This window comes from Jaculus jaculus, chromosome X (genome assembly GCF_020740685.1).
Source record: "Jaculus jaculus isolate mJacJac1 chromosome X, mJacJac1.mat.Y.cur, whole genome shotgun sequence".
Lineage (NCBI taxonomy): Eukaryota > Metazoa > Chordata > Mammalia > Rodentia > Dipodidae > Jaculus > Jaculus jaculus.
In genome coordinates this window covers 9566203-9587097 of record NC_059125.1, presented here as the reverse complement: position 1 = coordinate 9587097, position 20895 = coordinate 9566203, and the positions used below count along the sequence as shown (strand labels likewise).

Here is a 20895-nt window from a genome sequence, read left to right as displayed (position 1 = left end):
GGCTTTATGTTTTTAATATAATAAGCTGTGTCCCTTTCATTCCACAGTGGAGCTAGCATCCCAGTGTATTATTCTATGTTTTTGTTTGTTTGGATTTTTCGGGGTAGGGTCTCACTCTATCTCAGGCTGACCTGGAATTCACTATGTAGTCTCAAGGTGGTCTTGAACTCACAGCAATCCTCCTACCTCTACCTCCCAAGTGCTGGGATTAAAGGTATATGCCACCACGCTCAGCTTTTATTCTATGTTTTATTGGTAAGGAGAAGGGTAACATTTATTTGCCTGTAGCTCAACACTCTTATAAAAGGGGATAATCTCATAAGCCCAGATCTAAGAGGCATGGATGCCATGTTAACATTTTTTCCCAGTCTTCCTCCCTGAGAGAAAGCCCAGTGATTGAGACAAGTATGTGATGAAAATGACTGACCATCTGTAAGATAACCTAGAGAAAATATTTATTCACATGAGTATGTTGCAGAACTAAAAACTTATGGTTTGCCAGATTCTATATTTATTTCAAATGTTGATATTTTGTTCACGAAGGATTTTTGTTGCCCTAATTCTGAGTTTAAAAATAGTTCATTACAAGTTGTCTAACTGCATTACTGAGTTTTTGACATACATCTAGATTTTGTGGCCCCTTGGGTTTGATCCTGACCCTAGGTTTTGCCCTAGGAGTGCATGACGCTAGTTATCCACACAAAGCACAGATGTTCATTTCTTAGCTGGCATGCCATTGCATCTGTGGGTAAATTATAATTCCTACAAAGTCCTCATCGAGCTTGAATTTTAAAAAGAGCAGCGACAATTCTTATCTCATATATTACATGAGATTGGTATCAACTTTCTCCATTCTGACTATGTCCATCTAAGCTGTTTTTTAACCTTTAATTTTCTGATTAATAAAATAATTCACATTCACGCTAAAGCACTCAGCTATTACATAATGATTAGTATGTAATCCTCTAAAAGGTTTTCTATGCATGTTATGTACCATATACCACATTCTCTCTGTAGTTCTCTTGGCCTCTTACCTTAGTCACATGATATCTTTATCATATTTCACATTTGAATACATGAAGATAGACTCATTTTTTTTAAGAAAGAACTTTTACTATAGTAACAAACAACATGAAATTTACATTGGATTTTTTAAATTTGTTTTATGGGGGGAGTTTTTTGTTTGTTTTAGAGAAGACCTCATGTAGCCCAGGCTGCCCTTAAACTTGCCATATAGTCAAGGATTTAAACTGGTCCTCCTACCTCTATATTCTGAGTGCTGGAATTACAGGCATGTGCCACCATGCCAGGCACAATTAATCATTTGTACATGTGTAGCTCAGTAGTGCTAAAAAACATTCATATTGTTGCACCTGATTTTTTTGTTGTCATTTATTGAATTTTACTTATTTTGGTGGTTTGAGGGGTTTTTTTGAGACAAGGTTTAACTCTATAGTGCAGGCTGCTGTGGAATTCACTTCGTATCTAGGACTAGTCTCAAGCTCAGGGTAGTTCTCAAGCCTCAGCCTCCCAAGTGCTGATTTCTTATAATAGCTATGACACTCAGCTTCTGGTTATTTTCAATAACTGCATGGAACTCCATTATATGGGTCAGCCTAAGCTATGTACTACAGATGGCCACTCTCCACGGCCTCTTACAAATGAACACTAAATAAGTCACTTACCCTCTGTAAAGAAGACTTTCTTATGAAGGAAGGAAGCCAAAAAGGGATTCTGGTGGGCAACGTTCTTTGAGCAGATGGGGAGGGAGTTACTGTAGCATTTGAAGGCTTTCTGTAGGCATTCCTTGGAATGGAGCCCAAGAAACATTTCCTTGCCAAGAGAGCATGTCCCTGTGAATCCAGCTTTTGAAAACAAGACTGGGTTCTGAAGACAAATGGGAAATGGTCCCTACAGTCCAGATAAAGAAGCTTTGGGCTTGGGAAGGGGGCAGACACTTCTGCATGTTCTTACCACCCAAAATGAACACAATAAAATGATAGACCACAGAGAATGCTGCAACTCTTGTCAATCCGTCTGTGCCAAGTTCAATATCTTCAAAACTTTCAGCTGCAATCACAATAGCAAAAAGGAAAAGAACATATTTAAAATACATGTGAAAGAATGTGTACATAGCCACAAGAAAGGGAGAGCAAGCCTAGTCAAGATGGTTGACTTATCCTGATTTCCTTTTTGTTTGGAGTTATTGTAAGTTATTATAATATATATAATATAATATCATATAATATGTAATATTATATTTCTTGAGGAACAATGCCAAACTGTTGATTTTTTCTGAAGTCCCTTGAAGAACCAAAGGATAAAATTAATTCATTAACTTCAAACCAAGTGAAATGTGTGAGCCAAAAAGTCATGGTTAAGACATATCTGAAACGAACTATTTTTGTCATTTAATATTTGTAAGTAGACATCAATCTATAATGTATAAATCAGATGTCTTTACTTGTAGCAGTGAAGATGTTGCCTGCAGTAACCAAATGGAAAGAAACACTGGCAATCAAAGCACCTCAAAGATATCATGGTAAATCAAATCCAGATACTACTTCATATCCAAAATTTACTTCTATTTATAGGAAAACTAACCACTAGCACTAATTTTGCCATATATGAAAAAGTGCACATGTAGTTTGCTTCTCTGAACATTTAAGTAGACCTAAACTGATGGTGTGTGAAATACAATTTTCTTCACACATGTTCTTCCAAGTCACCACTCATGACATATTCTGATGTTTTAATACACCAGCTCAAGTATCTGTAGTAAGAATATAAGCAATAGAGCATCAAACTACTCTTCTCTAAAAAGAGCTCTATACACAGGCCCATTTGTTGAAACTTCAACTGCAGCCATTCCCAACTGGACCTTCACATGTCTCATGAGCCACCTTTGAAAAAATTGAGGTAATCTGAGACCCTGAGAGACTCTTATGTAGAACAGTCATTCTCTTATAAAACCGGACGTCAACTCAACTTTGAATGACTAGCTCTTCTTCCCTTTGCTGGTAGCTTTCTTAAGTGCAGAGAGGGAGATTTGACAATATCAACATTAGGTTATTCGTGTGTATAAAAGATTATTCACTTGGATAAAGATTGGATATTGCACACAATTGGGCACTTGGATTTTTTTTTTTTTTTTTTTTTTTTTGGTGACCTTTCTGGCATTGATGTTGTTTCTCCACTCTTCCTAAGGGGGTTCCCTGAGTCCAGCTCATCTGAGGAAGAAGAGAGTCTGGATGATTATGAGTAAGTGTTGAAAGTCCTCTGGGCTCCTCTCAAACTAGATGTAGATGCTTCTATTCTGCTACTCAAAAGCATTAAAGCAAATGACTCAGAGTTTTTTGGAGGCTAGATTTACATGAGTAAACTCATGTCAGATCCTGGTCCATTTATGTAAATGACAGGTGGCAATGAGCTAGCTTGTCATCAATGAAGATATTTTCCCTAATCTGGTCTGCATAAAACTGATGCCTATATGATGTTTTTACTCATTATTTATTCCCTGGAGACCTCTAATTGGGATATTTCAAAGCTGTTATTGAGTCATATTTGAGGGTCATTTAATTATAATGCAGTAATTTTGCAAGGCAGCACACTGAGACCTTGAACATATCAGAATTTGTTTGTAGATTCCTGTTATTGAATGACATCATTTAGCATCCAACTGGGAGTGCTTTACAAAAGAAACTGCACTGGAAATAAGGAATAAACTGGACATTTCTGAAAAAGTAATAATTTACTCATACTAGTTATACTGTCTGGCTGATCTAAGTGGCCATTAAGGCTCTTTCAAAAATCTAGAGTTCGGGCTGGAGAGATGGCTTAGCGGTTAAGCGCTTGCCTGTGAAGCCTAAGGACCCCGGTTCGAGGCTCGGTTCCCCAGGTCCCACATTAGCCAGATGCACAAGGGGGCGCACGCGTCTGGAGTTCGTTTGCAGAGGCTGGAAGCCCTGGCGCGCCCATTCTCTCTCTCTCCCTCTATCTGTCCTTCTCTCTGTGTCTGTCGCTCTTAAATAAATAAATAAATAAATAAATAAATAAATAAATAAATAAATAAAAGAAATTTAAAAAAAATCTAGAGTTCTATTATTGTATAAATAAAGGCATTACTGTCCCCTATACATAAAGATTTATGTTTAAATATTTATTTATTTGACAGAGAAAGAGGGAAGAGAGAATGGGCACACCAGGGCCTCCAGCCACTGCAAATGAACTCCAGATGCAGTGTACCCCCTTGTGCATCTGGCCAACGTGTGTCCTAGGGAATCAAACCTGAGTCCTTTGGCTTTGCAGGCAAATACATTAACTGCTAAGCCATCCCTTCAGCCCAAGATCTGTGTTTTAAAAAAGATAGGCAGAGCTGGAAAGATGGTTTATCAATTAAGGCGCTTGCCTGCCAAGCCTGAGAATGCATGTTCCAATCTCCAGGTCCCACATAAGCCAGACCCATACTGATACAAGCATGCACAACAAGGGGGCACAAGCATCTGGAGTTTGTTCACAATGGCTGAAAGACCCCAAGGCACCCATTCTCTTCCCCTCCCCTCTCTCTCCCTTTTTTCTCTCCTCTTTCTCTCATTCAAAATTTTAAAAAAGATGGGTGTGATATAGAATATTGCATTTTTCAGACATTTGATACTCAAAGGTTTTCAGAATTCACATAGACATTAGTATTCTATACATTTCTAGTTCTGTTTTGACACAATTATTGATTTATTGGTTATATGTTAAGTGAGAGTTGTTACAATGCACATGTCACTGTTTCCCCTCCTCCTGTTACCTAATCCACCCTAGAACTAAGCATGACTGTTAAATTGAGGAAGATACAGTGTATTCTATCCTCTTTCATGGTACTATCACTTCAGCACATTTTAGTTCCTTCTGCCCTAACATTTACCCTCTAGTGAAGCACTGACTAGAATAATCATACTAAGACATAAAAGACTGAGGACAAAGAGGTCATTTCCAATGAGAACTGCATTTTTAACAAAAGGCCCAGATTTAAACCAACTGAAATAAATCTTTCATTGTTGAGGTTTAGTCTTTAGCACTTCGAGGAATTGAAAGTCTTTATTTTGAAAGCCCAAAACATACAATTTAAGATATTATAAGCCAGGCGTGGCGCACGCCTTTAATCCCAGCACTCGGGAGGCAGAGGTAGGAGGATCGCCATGAGTTCGAGGCCACCCTGAGACTACAGAGTTAATTCCAGGTCAGCCTGGACCAGAGTGAGACCCTACCTCGAAAAACCAAAAAAATAAAATAAGATATTCTACTGGATTGAAAGTATTTAACAGATATACATTGTGGAAATTATTGGGAAAGAACCATCCTCTACAAAATCAAAGAGATTCCAAAGAGCTCTCAGGATTTATATGATGTCACAACAAACTTGATGTCTCCCTATTTCCTATACTGTCAGGATTCCTGGAGCATTTATTCCATAGCCATAACTCTATGAGAAATTCCACAGCACTCCATTAAAGATGGAAACACTGAGATTTATGTGGAAAATCAGAACTGGACGTCTGCTGTTTGACATTGACATACTGAATTTAAAAAACACAAACAGGAATTGGAGGACACTCAGTGGTTAAAAGCACTTCCTGCATACAAGCATGAGGGCCAGAGAGAGTCTGAGACCACTAAGAATGATTCTCTATTGGACATAGCACAGAAATCTGTAACCCCAGTATGTGGGAAGCAGAGCCCAGAGAATTGCTGGGGCCCTGGAAACAACCAAAGATCCAAAATTAGTGAAGATATTCTGTCTTAAGGAAAGAAGATGAACATGGAGGAAAATACCCAATACAGCATCACATCTGAACAAACACATCCATACACTCCGCACATGCTATATCACACCTATTATGCACACAAGCACAGGCAAAAATTAAAGTTAAAATAAACATAAATAAGCATTAGAAGACCCTTGTCTTTTTTATTCCTGCTAATTTTTTCCTTACATAACTTAAATTAGAGCTTCTTAAACTTTTTCCACTTACAGACCCTTTTCACTCAAAGAATTTTTACATAACCCTGCGTATATAAGGATGTAAAATAGATATGCAAATCAAACATTTACTGACAATAAAGCCTAGAGAAATCTTTTAGAAATAATTTTGGTATACATATAATTTAACCATTTTTAAAGATGAAAACAAATTTTCATCCTAATGAAATCAATGTACTTGTTTCTTTTCACATAAAGAATTAAATCTTGGCTAAACATTAGATACTATACAGGACATGTAGCATTTTCCACATTGTTCAGACTTGACTGATTTTTTTTATAGCTGTCATTGCTGAAAATATCACTTCACATAAATACATAGTACAAAATTGCAGAGGTATCATTACAAGTATTTCAAAAATTGTTGGAAACGCTCTACTAATCTCAGACCCAAATTCATTGAATGATTTTTTTTTATGAAACTCAAGTTACCAATTCAAACAACAATTTTAAAATCAACTATTAGAATACAATACAACCCAAGATACACTAATTTGATACTTACCTGCTTAAGAATAATGGTAGAAAAATATTAAAGCTTTCTTACTGTAATTAAGCCATTATGTTTCAATAAGGCCAGAAACTTTTTAAGAATATTTTTTATTTATTTATGAGAGAGAGAAAGAATGGGGGTGCCAAAGCCTTTAGCCACTGCAAATAAACTCCAGATGCATGTGCCACCTTGTGCATCTGGCTTGTGTGGGTACTAGGGAATCGAACCAGGGTCATTAGGCTTCATAGGCAAGCACTTTAACCATTAACCCATCTCTCTAGTCCAAGAAACTTTTTTATATACAGTAAAAACACTGCAATCTATACAGTATGATAGTCTCTAATCTGATCCAATGTATTTTTTATAAAGTATTCATTGGTTTTATGTGGCATGATAGCATCCACAGTGCAAAAATATACATACAGTGTGTTTGGAACCCAAGCTGCAATGAAGACATGTGACGTAACATGAGGAAATGCTGCAAAAAACACCTCGGATTCACTATGCATTTGATGTTTTTAATGACAACTTCCATAATTGTAGACCATATCCCATGGTAATTTCTTCCCTCCCCCACTTTCCCCCTTGAAACTCCACTCTCCATCATATCCCCTGCCCAATAAATCTCTCTTTTATTTTGATGTCATGATCTCTTCCTCCTGTTATGAGGGTCTTATATACGTAGTGTCAGGCACTGTGAGATCATGGATATCCAGGCCATTTTGTGTCTGGAGGAGTGCGCATTGTAAGGAGTCCTACCCTTCCTTTGGCTCTTACATTCTTTCTGCCACCTCTTCTGCAATGGATCCTGAGCCTTGGAAGATATGATAGAGATATTTCAGTGCTGAGCACTCCTCTGTCATTTCTTCTCAGCACCATGATGCCTTCTGAGTCATCCCAATGTCACTGCCATCTGAAAAAGAGAAGCTTCTCTAACCGAAAGTGAAAGTAGCATTAATATATGGGTATGAACTTTAATAGAAGTGCTTACTTGGAAGTTTAGTGAGCATAGTATATACATTTAGCCAAACACCAACAGACGTTACACCTCTAGGACTCATGACTACCCCTGTTGTAGGTTTTCAGTACCAGGGATATATTCCCTCCCATGGAGAAGGCTTCCTGTCCAATTAGAGGGAAGTTGGTTTCCAATATGACAGATGTGCCACTATTGTACCTATTGGCTCATTTGGCCTGGCTGGTCAAATCTAAGGCTTGCAGTGCCCACTGTTGAGTATCTTCACTGGTGATTTTTCTTTCTCCCATTGAACTGCATGCAGCATAGCTTTTTCCAGCTTTCTGTCAGCTGGCCTACATGGAGGAGGTTTTCATCTCAGTTCCAGCAGGATTTCTCACTGACCATGTACCCCAGCTATGTGGAGTATTCAGCAATAGGGTTCTACCATCTATTCCTGGTGGGAAACCAAGGGCCTTGGCAATGGTCTGTAATGTTTTGGGGGCATAGGGGACCTCCCTGGCCAAAAACTCACTGGAGGGTATCCCATTCCTGGCACTGAAAAATTTTTAGTAACAATCTATGGTTTCTGAGTGTTTGATTGGTTTCCATATGACTTATTTATATCCTCTTAGATTTGGATTAGCCCTCCCTCCACCTTTCCTTTACTCAATCTCTTCCTCTGACCTCACTTAGTCATTTTCACCCACATTAATCTGTTCTTCTACTTACATGCATAAAATAGCATCCAATTAAGTCCCCATCCCTCCCCTTCTACTCCCTTTATAACTCGTTTCTAGCTTACTGGCCTCTGCTACTGGGTTTTATTCCTAATCACATAGAAGTCTAATCATTCGTAGCTAGGAACCACATATGAGAGAGAATATTGTGTGTCTGGAGGAGCATGTTGTAAGGAGTCCTACCCTTTCTTTGGCTCTTACATTCTTTCTGCCACATTTTCTGCAATGGACCCTGAGCCTAGGAAGATGTCATAGAGATATTTCAGTTCTGAACACTCCTCTGTCACTTCTTCTCAGCACCATATTGCCTTTTGAGTCATCTCAAGGTCATTGCCATCTGAAAAGGGAAGCTTCTTTAACCAAGAGTGAGAGTAGCATTAATATATGGGTATAGAAATTAAGAGAAGTGCTTACTGGGAAGTTTGGTGAGCATATTTACACATTTAGCCAGACACCAGGAGATGTTACACCCTTAGGGCTCATGACTGCCCCTGTTGTAGGTTTTCAGTATCAGGGATGTATTCCCTCCCATGAAGAGGGCATCCAGTCAAATTAGAGGGTGATTGGTTTCCCCCATAACAGATGTGCCACTATTGCACCTGTTGGCTCATTTGGCCTGTCTGGCCAAATATAAGACTTGCAATATCCACTGTTGAGTAGCTTCACTGTTGATTTCTCTCTCTCCCATTGAACTGCATGCAGGGTGGCTTTTCTCAGCATTCTTTAAATTATTATATTATGTATTTTTTTAATATTTTCTTTTCTTTTTTATTTGACACACAGAGAGAGAGAGAGGGAGAGAATAGGCATGCCAGGGCCTCCAGCCACTGCAAACAAACTCTAGGTGCATGTGCCCCTTATGCATCTGGCTAACGTGGGTCCTGGGGAATTGAACCTGGGTCCTTTGGCTTTGCAGGCATAAGTCTTAAGCACTAAGCAATACTTCCAGCCCCCTTTTCCAGCTTTCTGCCAGCTGGTCCACATGGAGGAGATTTTCAGCTCAGCTCCAGCATGATTTCACAGTGACCTTGCAGCCCAAGTCTGTGGATTCTTCAGCAATAGGGTTCTACCATCTATTCCTGGTGGGAAACCAAGGGCCTTGGCAATAGCCTGTAATGTTTTGGGGGCATCAGGTACCTCCCTGGCCAACAATTCACTGGAAAGTATCCTATCTCTGGCACTGAAAATTTTCTAGTAACAATTAATGGCTCCTGAGTGTTACATTATCCAAAAAAGTAGGTTTCCATATGACTTATTTATTTTTTTAAATTAATTAATTTATTTATTTATATGACAGCGACAGACATAGAGAGAAAGAGAGATAGAGGGAGAGAGAAAGAATGGGCGCGCCAGGGCTTCCAGCCTCTGCAAATGAACTCCAGACGCGTGCGCCCCCTTGTGCATCTGGCTAACGTGGGACCTGGGGAACCAAGTTTGGAACCGGGGTCCTTAGGCTTCACAGGCAAGCGCTTAACTGCTAAGCCATCTCTCCAGCCCATATGACTTATTTATATCCTCTTAGATTTTTATTAGCCCGCCTTCCACATTTCCTTTACTCAATCTCTGCCCCTGACCTCACTTAGGCCTTTTCACCCCCATTAATCTGTTCTTCTACTTACATATACACAATACCACCCTATTAAGTTCCCCCCTCCCTTTTTATTCCTTTTATATTTCCTTTCTAGCTTACTGGCCTCTGCTGCTGAGTTTTCTTCCTACTCACACAGAAGTCCAATCATTTGTAGCTAGGATCCACATATGAGAGTGAACATGTGACATTTGGCTTTCTGGGCTGGGGTTATCTCACTAACTATAATGATTACTAGATCCGTCCATTTTCCTGCAAATTTCATAGCTTAATTTTTCCTTACTGCTGAGTAGAACTCCATTGTGCAAATGTGCCACATCTTTATTATCCACTCATCAGTTGAGGGACATCTAGGCTGGTTCCATTTCCTAGCTATTGTAAATAGAGTGCCAATAAACCCAGTTGAGCAAGTATCTCTAAGGTAGTGAGACAAGTCCTTAGTATATATGCCTAGGAGTGGTGTGGCTGGGACATATGGTAAATCTATTTTTAGCTGTCTCAGGAACCATCACACTGATTTCCACAATGGTGCATTTGATTTTTAATTAATTTTTAGTTGTTGCACTTTCAAACAACATATATTATTGCCAAATTTTCTGTGACCTCATATTCAGTTATGCTCCCCACATGTGATCCCAACCCACAGTTTAAGAAGCACTCTTCAAGATTATCATTATCTAAATACCTAAATAATTATCTAAATAATAACTAAATAATCTTTTGATTGGCTATTGTCAGCTTAAAGTGGTAATGAGAAAGCTATCAGTTAATATCTCAAGGGTTAATTATATAATATTTATAGGGATAAAGTTAGAAGAGACTTTCAAACTTTTCAAGATCAGCTTTTTCCATACCTTTGCAGATTGGGAAGTCAAAGGTCAGAAGAAGCTAAGAAGTCTATTCAAAGTCACACAACTACACATATTGGATAGTTACTTCTAGAACCCAGGCTTCCACATTAGTTGACTTAAGGTTCTTTCTACTTTATTGAAGTGTCTACCAGCTGATACCTTCTTCCTCAACTAATAGAGATGCTATAGAGAATACCACTTCCCATACATTCAGGTCAAGTTTCAAGATACCGTCTGCCTTGAATTTCCTCTATCTTCACCCTTTTCATGCACCTTGATCTTAAAAAGAAGAATCATACTTGGTTTTCTCACATATCTTTTTCTTAGTTCAGTACAGCTACTCCTGCTCTAATATAATCTGAGATGTTGACGTATTGTACTGAAGAAAACTCAAAACAAGCATTTGCCTTGAAAATGTGTGATATAAAATGTGCTTTTATCAGATGATTAAAATACAATAATAGGGTTGAAGACAAGAGTGTTTATTCTTGTCAATGTTAACAATGTTCCCATTGGAAGTAACTTTCTTTGTTGGTCTAATGTTTGGTCCTCATCCAAAATAGTGAACTGTAGAATAGCATACAGGTCATCTAGAAGGACTCTAGAGATTCCTAAATACTAGTTCATTTTACAACTTCAAATATGCAAGTCTAGCCCCAGAAGAAGAATTGACTGATTAGGACCTAAGAAGAATCTGTTTGGGGGCTGGAGAGATGGCTTAACAGTTAAGCCATTTGCCTTCAAAGCCTAAGTACCCAAGTTCAAGTCCCTAGTACCCACATAAGCCATATGCACAAGTTGGCCATGCGTCTGGAGTTTGTTCGCAGTGGCTAGATGCCCTGGAATGCCCATTTTCTCTCTCTCTCTCTCTCTCTCTCTCTCTCTCTCTCTCTCTCTCTCTGTATATATATATACATATGTGTGTGTATTTATTTATATTTATGAGAGAGAGAGAGAATGGGTACACCAGGGCCTCCACCCACTACAAATGAACTCCAGATGCATGTGCCACCTTGTTGATCTGGCTTATGTGGGTCCTGGAGAACAAATCAGGATCTTTTGGCTTTGCAGGCAAGTGCCTTAACTGCTAAGCCATCTCTCCAGCCCCTCCACCTCTCTCTTAAATAAATAAATAAATAAACTATTTTACAGAAAGAATCTGATTTTGAAAATATCCTCTCATAATGCTCTTAAGGAATTGCGTTTAGAAACTTCTGGTATAGGCTAATACCTCATTTCACAGATTAAAAAGTTGAGTGTCAACTTATACAACTTAAAAATTAATAATTCTCAAATGCACAATTCTTTTACAGCTGGTTTGCTGGTAACATCTCTAGGTCACAATCTGAGCAGTTACTGAGACAAGAGGTAAATATCCTTTTCTTCTTCCTTTTAAAAGATATCTATTTTTAAACCTAAACTTCTATATTTTAATTATTTATTAGAGATAGAGTATGGGTGCAATAGGACCTCTTGCCTGCTCAAATGAACTCCAGACTCCCGCACAAGTTTGTGCATCTGACTTCACATATAGGTACCTGGAATTAAACCCAGGCCAGCAGGCTTTGTGCAAGCAAGCACCTACAACTGTTGAGCCATCTCCCCAGCCTAATAGACTTTTCTTCTAAAGCATCTCTAAGAATCTTCTCCTTTTTGGTGCATACACAGAACATTCTCTATCACTGAGCTACATCCTCAACCCAAGGATTTCTTTCCATGAGTGGGCCCCAAAACTAATGCAATTCTATTCAATTCTCAGAGAAGCATCATCGCTAGTGGCTCAACTCATCCTAGCATTGGTTGTCTATTCTATGGGCTACCAGGTCCCGCTGTCCCTTATATCTATTTCTGTACAGTAAATCACCGCTAACTTCAGACTCTAGTCATTAACCAGCCTGCTGCCCTCTTGTGCTGCTCTAAGTGGACTTAGCTTTTATTTTGCATATGTATGTGTGCAAATGTGCATGCCCCATGCACATGTGTGTGGAGGTCAGAGGAGAATTTCAGATATCACCCTTTTATCAGTTCTTTACATATTTCTTTCATTAAGACAGGGGTCACTCCCTCAACTTGGAGTTGCTACTGATCAGCGAGCTCCAGAATTCTCCTGTCTCCACTTCACCAATAGACTGGAGTGACATGTGCATGGCCATTCTCATGTTTTTACAAAGGTTTGAGGAGTCAAATTTGGGGGTCTCTGAAGTGAAAGGCCCACATGCTTACATGGTTAGTGTTCTTAAACATCATGCCATCTCCCCACCCTGAAACTATCTTTAAAGATAAAGAAAACCAGCCCAAAATGTAATGGCTTACATTATGATTTCTCACAATTCTGTGAGTTAGCTGGTCCAGTAGCACAACTTGCTAATGAATTGACATGGAGGAGTGGATTTAGCTGGGGTTGTTAACTGGGTTGCTAATATCTCATTGGTTATAGTAAGTCACATGGCCCAGTCCAAAGACAAGATTGGGGGAGACTTCAGACAGTCACAAATAAGAGAAATGCTTTTATTTTACAGTGCTGAGAATGGAACTTGGGCCCGAACACACACTAAGCATTCATTCTACTGCTGAGCTGTACTCACAGCTCAAGGAATAGCATTTATTGAGGGTCACCAATCATTAGTATAGCTGTTTACTTCAACTCAGTCACTGTTCAATAGCACCAGAACCAGAGCACAGCAAAAAAAAAAAAAAAAAAAAAAAACAGATATCATTGTTCATTGGTATAGTTACAATGGTCCTTGCATATAGTTCAATTTAACAAAATACACAAATTATTGTTTGAATTGTACTTATTGTGATAAATGCATTTGGTATTTTGTGACATTCATAGTTTACTATTGCTCTTTCTGAATCCGGATCTGGTTAAAATTAGCAAATGTCATTGAAAAAGACAAGCTGAATATACAACGTTAATAGATGATTTGTTCTGCATTTCAAGAACATGATATAGATTTCTTTCTTAAACATGGAAACTTTCTCTCATAGTTATAAAACAAAATATTATGAGAGTTGCAGACTAGTTGTATAAGAAGAGTTGAAACACAAAATATGTTTAGAGAGACACTCTGTGGGGTGGTGATATATAGCTCAGTAGTAGAGCCCTTGATTATCCAAGGAAAGTTAGTTTCCAAAACAAAGATCTATTTCCAGCATCACAAAAAAAAAAAAAAGGAAAGAAAGAAGGGGGTGAAAGGAAGGATTTGAGTGAGAAGAGGAAGAAAGCTAAGCTATGAGCTTTTTCTGTGCCAACTGTTGGGAAACCAGCACTCGTGATAACATTTAAAGTGGACCTAAAGTATTTCTTATTTCCTACAGGAAAAGTAATTTTCAAAAATAATGCAGGGCTGGAGAGATGGCTTAGCGGTTAAGCGCTTGCCTGTGAAGCCTAAGGACCCGGGTTCAAGGCTCGGTTCCCCAGGTCCCACGTTAGCCAGATGCACAAGGGGGCGCACACATCTGGAGTTCGTTTGCAGAGGCTGGAAGCCCTGGCGCGCCCATTCTCTCTCTCTCCTTCTATCTGTCTTTCTCTCTGTGTCTGTCTCTCTCAAATAAATAAATAAATAAAAATTTTAAAAAAATAATGCAAATGAACCTTCTTTTTCAGGGAAAAGAAGGAGCATTTATGGTTAGAAATTCCAGTCAGGTGGGAATGTATACCGTGTCCTTATTTAGTAAGGCTGTGAAGTAAGTATGATGTGGATTTTCTTCTTTCTTTCATGTATGTTCTTTGAATACAGTGGCCACTGACCACATTGTGAGGTGAGCCAACATTATTGAACTCTGGAATTTTATTTATTTTTTTAAATTTTATTTATTTAATTTTTTTAATTTTTTTTTTTTTTTTTTTTTTTTTTGGTTTTTCGAGGTAGGGTCTCACTCTGGATCAGGCTGACCTGGAATTCACTATGTAGTCTCAGGGTGGCCACAAACTCTCAGCGATCCTCCCACCTCTGCCTCCCAAGTGCTAGGATTAAAGGCATGCACCACCACGCCCAGCTTGAACTCTGGAATTTTAGATCCAAGTGTTTCTGTTGAATAGAGACATTAGTAATTTCCTTCCTAATCCCCCACTTTCAGTAGAATGGTGAATGAGCCTTTCCTGCCCACTCCAGACAATGGCAGACTGTTATGAGCACTGAGTAAGCTAATAGCAATTACTATTAATCTGGTTGTTACAACAAGGATGGAGTAGTTCCATCTGCTCTGCTAGGACAGTCCTACAAAATGGCCCAGAGTTATCTCAAGAAAGTCCTCCTCATTGGGATCCTAATCCAGATATCAGTGGTTTTGACACAGGGCCTCACCATGTAGCCTCTAACTCTTGATCCATCTGTCTTTACTTCCCCAGTGCTGAGATTGCAGGTTTGTGCCTTCCAGAGTTGTAGAAGCCACTTTCCCCCTGACTGTTAGCTCTTTGGTTTTTTTTTGTAATGCTCATTCAGAATAAGAAACCTCTTTTCATTTGTACCATGCTATTGATTAAAACACTGAGGTTCAGCTGGGCATGGTGGTGCATGCCTTTAATTCCAGCACTCAGGAGGCAAACAGTAGGAGGATCGCTATGAGTTCGAGGCCAGCCTGAGACTACATAGTGAATTCCAGGTCAGCCTGGGCCAGAGTAAGACCCTACCTCAAAAAAACAAAAAAAAAAAAAAAAGAAAAAAGAAAACCTGAGGCTCAAAGGGAGCTTTCCATGCCCTGCCCATGAAGCTATTAAGTGAATAATATAAAGCTGGGCCACCAACAATCAAATAACTAAGTGTACCTACACTGAAACCCTCAGTGTTTTGGAATGAATATCTGATCATATATTAATTAGGGTCATTAAAAAATATATTAAGGGCTGGAGAGATGGCTTAGCAGTTAAGCACTTGCCTGTGAAGCCTAAGGACCCCGGTTCAAGGCTCGGTTACCCAGGTCCCACGTTAGCCAGATGCACAAGGGGGCGCACGTGTCTGGAGTTCGTTTGCAGTGGCTGGAAGCTCTGGCGCGCCCATTCTCTCTCTCTCCCTCTGTCTTTTTCTCTGTGTCTGCAGCTCTTAAATAAATAAATGAACAAAAAATATTTTGTATATATATGGCTAGATTGGTGCCAATGAGTGCCTGCCCACAACATCTACATGTGTGTTTACAATAAGTAGGTAATGATAAGGTATTTTCTTTTGAGACTTGTGTTGCAGAATGCCTTCAGCTAACTTGAGATAATAGGGTGTAACTTAAGTGGCCACACAGCAATTTTCAACACAAGAACCCATGTCTCCAGTGAGCTCATAGACTAGGCTGCCCATGGATACTGGCTGAAACAAATCCAGTAACTGGAGAACACCCTGTTCACTGAGCATCAAAATATCTGTGACCCTTCGACCCTGTAGTTTTAGGAAAAGACGCTATCAGAGGTCCTCCTTGTCATGCTTCCTCACTCAAAATTCCCTTTTTGAAGACAATCAAGTAGAAACATGAGCCAACAGATAAGGAATCAGCAGGCATCAGCGAATCTCATACTGAAATCAAAACAGATTAGCCAGTTGCAATTGCATTTTTTAGCTAAGTTGGCATTCCAACATTTCATTAACTATTTCTTGTGTGCCAAGCATAGTAAATGCACACACACATGCACTCACGCACGCACGCATGCACTCACATGATCTCTTCCAATCTTTTGTGTGTGTGTGTGTGTGTGTGTGTGTGTGTGTGTGTGTGTGTGTGTGTTTTTGAGGTAGGGGCTCACTCTAGCCCAGGCTGACCTGGAATTCACTATGGAGTCTCAGGGTGGCCTCGAACTCACGGCGATCCTCCTACCTCTGCCTCCCAAGTGCTGGGATTAAAGGCATGTGCCACCACGCCCGGAGATCTCTTCCAATCTTTATAACAACCAGAGGAGGCAGATAGCAAGTTGTGGAACTGAACTTGACCACAATGCCATATTCTAAACTCTGAGGCAGGCATATTATTCCTGATTAACCTAAATCAATTTAGTTTATAATTCACCACAGTTTTCTAAAAGTGGAGGAAAGAAGAAAATGTTTTATGTGGAAAAGACACTTATAATATAATTATTGGGTCAGGTCATGGCCTGTCACTTATAAAAATAGCACCCAATAAAGAAATAACAATAATCATTATTATATTTCTACATGAAGAATTAAAGTATAGTCCTACACATTTCACCCTATGTGTCCTACTCCCAAAAGACCTCTAAGGTGAGAATACACATATCCCACATTTTTTATCTCCATAGTATCTTACAAAAAATTCATATTCACATGCAATCTTAGAGAACTTCAAGGCTCTTAATTCTTAGAGAAAGATTCTATTTTTATACTTACTAAGGGAAGAATAATACACATAGTTGAAATCATATTGAACATGAATTTTGTATATACATAAATAATATATTGAGTTCAGACAGGAGCCCTCTTCCATAATTACTGAGTGTTATAAATGCTTCCAGAAAAACACTAGGTGTCAAGACTTAGAAATCCTCTCTGAATTCCCTCTCCAAAATTTGCAAATACATCCAAAATAATTAGTTAACCATTATTTGAGTTTCAATTGCTTAATCTAACATTCTTTTCTCCTTACTAGTGATAAAAAAGGCACCGTCAAACATTACCATGTGCATACAAATGCTGAAAATAAATTATACTTGGCAGAAAACTACTGTTTTGATTCCATTCCAAAACTTATTCACTATCATCAACACAATTCAGCAGGTAACTTATTGCAGTTTTTCTTTGGTGGTTCCTTGTCTATAAATACCAATTTTCTTAGATACATTGGTCCTGCTCATATTGTTAATTATAGAGGGAACCAAGCAAGTAGTAAATATGCTGTCAAACTCATTTTTTTATGAATTGCAACTTATACTTCCTAAAATATAACACAATACATTTTATAATGTCAGAAAGATTGAAACTGAGTTATGCAAAAGGAGAAATGTTTTACAAAAACTATTTGAGGGCTGGAGAGATGGCTTAGCGGTTAAGCGCTTGCCTGTGAAGCCTAAGGACCCCGGTTCGAGGCTCGGTTCCCCAGGTCCCACGTTAGCCAGGTGCACAAGGGGGCGCACGCGTCTGGAGTTCATTTGCAGAGGCTGGAAGCCCTGGCGCGCCCATTCTCTCTCTCCCCCTCTATCTGTCTTTCTCTCTCTGTCTGTCGCTCTCAAATAAATAAATAAATTTAAAAAAAATTCTTAAAAAAAAACTATTTGAAGGGTTTTTTTCCCTTGCCTATAGAAGCAAGTTGATTGTAAATTCAAACATTATAGAAATAGGAATCATTGGCTGATAATCTCTATGAACAGAATGAAGTGAATTACAACGTTTTTGTGTACAGATATGAATATTTATTCATTTTATGTATACATAAATCATATATTTATCAGCATTATAGTTTTACAGAAATAGGATGTCTTAGAAGACTTTCCATGAAAACATGTATAACTTCCTTTGTTTTATTTATCAGCAACATAGAATTTCATTGCAGTTACCCACTGACTTATTCACCTGATTCTCTGATGATTAGCAGTCGGATCATGTCTGATATTTCACATTACAGTGGATTTTTTTATTAGATAGTCCTACATACATAGCTCTGTCTATCTACTTGTTTCTATAGACAATTTCTAAGACAAAGTCTAAAATTTAAAATTCAAAAATTGGCAAATACTTTTCAGAAGAGGACAATCCTGCTAGCAACAATTTCTTTCATCTTCACCAACCTGGGATACAGATTTTCTTTTAAAATTTTGCCTAGGTGTTTAGTAATGGTACCTCTTAAGTCAGTGACAGGTCAAATTTCCAACAGTGTGTAAAACAAAGTGACAAACTGATATTATTGTATCTGACTGGAATTGTCTTCCCTTTTGGTTCTTATTTGTATTTTCTTCTTTCAAATTTCCTCAATTGTTTATATTAATTAGTAGTTCCTCAAGAGTACCCTTTGGAAAAGTATTGCATGCACAGATGTGTGTGCATGGATAATTCCACCATAAATGATGCTGTAAAAAGTTACAGGTTCTAAGAAAAAAAAAACTAAAATACTAGTTTACTACTTGGATTTTATGACTCATATAATGGATTATGAAAGCAATAGTTGTAAAAATACATATCTTGACAGAATATATTGATTTGTGAATATGGTTATTTATAGTTAAAATATGTTATTACAAAGACAATCAATTTCTTAATGGAAATCATAAACCACAGATTACTTTCCTAAATCCTTATAACATATCCAGAAGTCATTTAATGTACATATTTCTGTATATTCAGGGTAGATATTCACATACTTTTGCCAAATAAAAACTTATCCATAATTAAGATAACATCCTACATTCAAAGCAAGAAGTACTTACTTTCCTGAGTGGGTTCTATAAATCATAATGGTTCCAAGTCAAACTTTACTATAACTCTATGGAAACAATGAAAATGACTTGACCACGTAATAAAATTTAGCAATAAATATAATTTTAGAAATCAAATTGTTTATTTTTATTTTATATTCATTTATTTATTTATTTATTTGAGAGAGGGAGAGAAAGAATGGATGTGCCAGGGCATCCAGCCACTGCAAACTCCAGATGCCTGCATCACCTTGTCCATCTGGCTTACATGGGTCCTGGGGAATTGAACCTGGGTCCTTTGGCTTTGCAGGCAAGCGCCTTAACCACTAAGCCATCTTTCCAGCCCCCAAATTGTTTATTTTTCATATTGTCCCCTTCTTTATTGTTTGAAATATTTGCCAAATGTATGTGCTGTTTGAATGTGTATATATAAGATTACAAAAAATATAACAAAACATAATGGGAAAAATTTTCAAGCAAGACTCTGCCAAGCAACTTATGAGATTTTTTAAAATTTTTATTAACTTGTGTGTGTGCGTGCATGCAAGTATGCACATACTTTGGGCACATCAGGACCTTTTGCCACTGCAAATGAAGCCGGATGCATATGCTGCTTATATGATTCACTTGCAGTTGAAGCTGGGCCAGCAGGCTTTGCAATTATCTTTAACCATGAAGCCATCTTTACAGGCCTAGAATTTTTTTTTAATTACAGAAAGTGATTCACTCTTTTAGTGTTTGCTTCTCATTAAGCTAATGAATGAGTTGTCAAGCCAGGAAATACAGCTACTGAATGAATATACTCAGAATAGATTCTCTTGCTGCATCACAACCAGTGCTATGTAGCATGAGATGCTAAAAATGCAATGATTTAATCATGTGATGCCACTTCCTTTGCAGGCATGATCACAAGGCTCCGCCATCCTGTGTCTACCAAGGCCAACAAGGTCCCAGTCTCTGTGTCCCTGGGAAGTGGTACGGATACACCCTTCGGCTCTTAAACACCATTTATCTCCATCTGGGGTTTAAATATACATGGTTACCTGATGAAAGGATAGATGACAGGAAGGAGGTGGATGTTCACATTGCACCAGGGAGTGATTTAGCCCTAATACATGTATTCATTTTCTTTTGTGTGATGCGCATGCACGTGTGTATATGTTTATATGTCTGTGGGTATACACATGTGCATATATGTAGAGGACACATATTGATGTTGCGGGGGAAATCTTCCTTGGTCTCTTTCCACCTAATTCTTTGAGCCAATGTCTTTCACTAAACCTAAAGCTCTCCAATTTAACTAGATGAATTAGCAAGTGAGCCCCAGGGACCCCCTATCTCCACCTGTCGAGTAGTGGGATTACAGGTTTTCACTACCACACCTGACATTTTATGTGAGAACTAGGTCTCAATTCCGGTCTTTAAGTCATCTCCCCAGTTCTAATCATTGTATTAAAAAAAATCTACCCACACCTAAATCGATGATATCGTTAGCATTACCAAAATAACTGTCAAATGTTTCCTCATAGCAGATGCCATCATCAGCCTCTAGCACCCATTGCCTGTCATTTCTCTTTCCTGAGGTCTGTGTCTGCTCATATTTGGAGCCAGTGTTCAGCTTTGTGTGTTTAGGACAATAACATCTACCTAGATCACAACTGACTTTATTGAATAAGAAAATTTACCACTGTTTTCTCAACATTAAGGCATCAATCACATTTTGACATTGACTCTCCAAGACACCTCTGGTTAGCAGAAGTGTTTTGCTCTGAGTCTTCTTGTCAATAACTACAGCTTCTTTAAGAACAGGTTACTTGTGGTGCTGTTTAATGATGATGAAATCTTTTTAACCTAAAAGAAAATGGCTTATTATTCATATTATTGGTGTAA

General features: G+C 38.4%; 1 protein-coding gene across 1 annotated transcript in view; it reads left to right on the top strand.

Annotated features, from left to right (window-relative positions):
• Positions 1-20895, top strand: part of Bmx (BMX non-receptor tyrosine kinase) — a 60277-nt gene that overhangs the window by 25693 nt on the left and 13689 nt on the right. Inside the window, exons 9-14 of the mRNA XM_045140692.1 lie at positions 2471-2542; positions 3208-3261; positions 11969-12023; positions 14266-14345; positions 17247-17374; positions 19906-19980. Of these exons, the coding sequence (XP_044996627.1) occupies positions 2471-2542; positions 3208-3261; positions 11969-12023; positions 14266-14345; positions 17247-17374; positions 19906-19980 (464 nt within the window). The remainder of the gene's footprint in view (positions 1-2470; positions 2543-3207; positions 3262-11968; positions 12024-14265; positions 14346-17246; positions 17375-19905; positions 19981-20895) is intronic.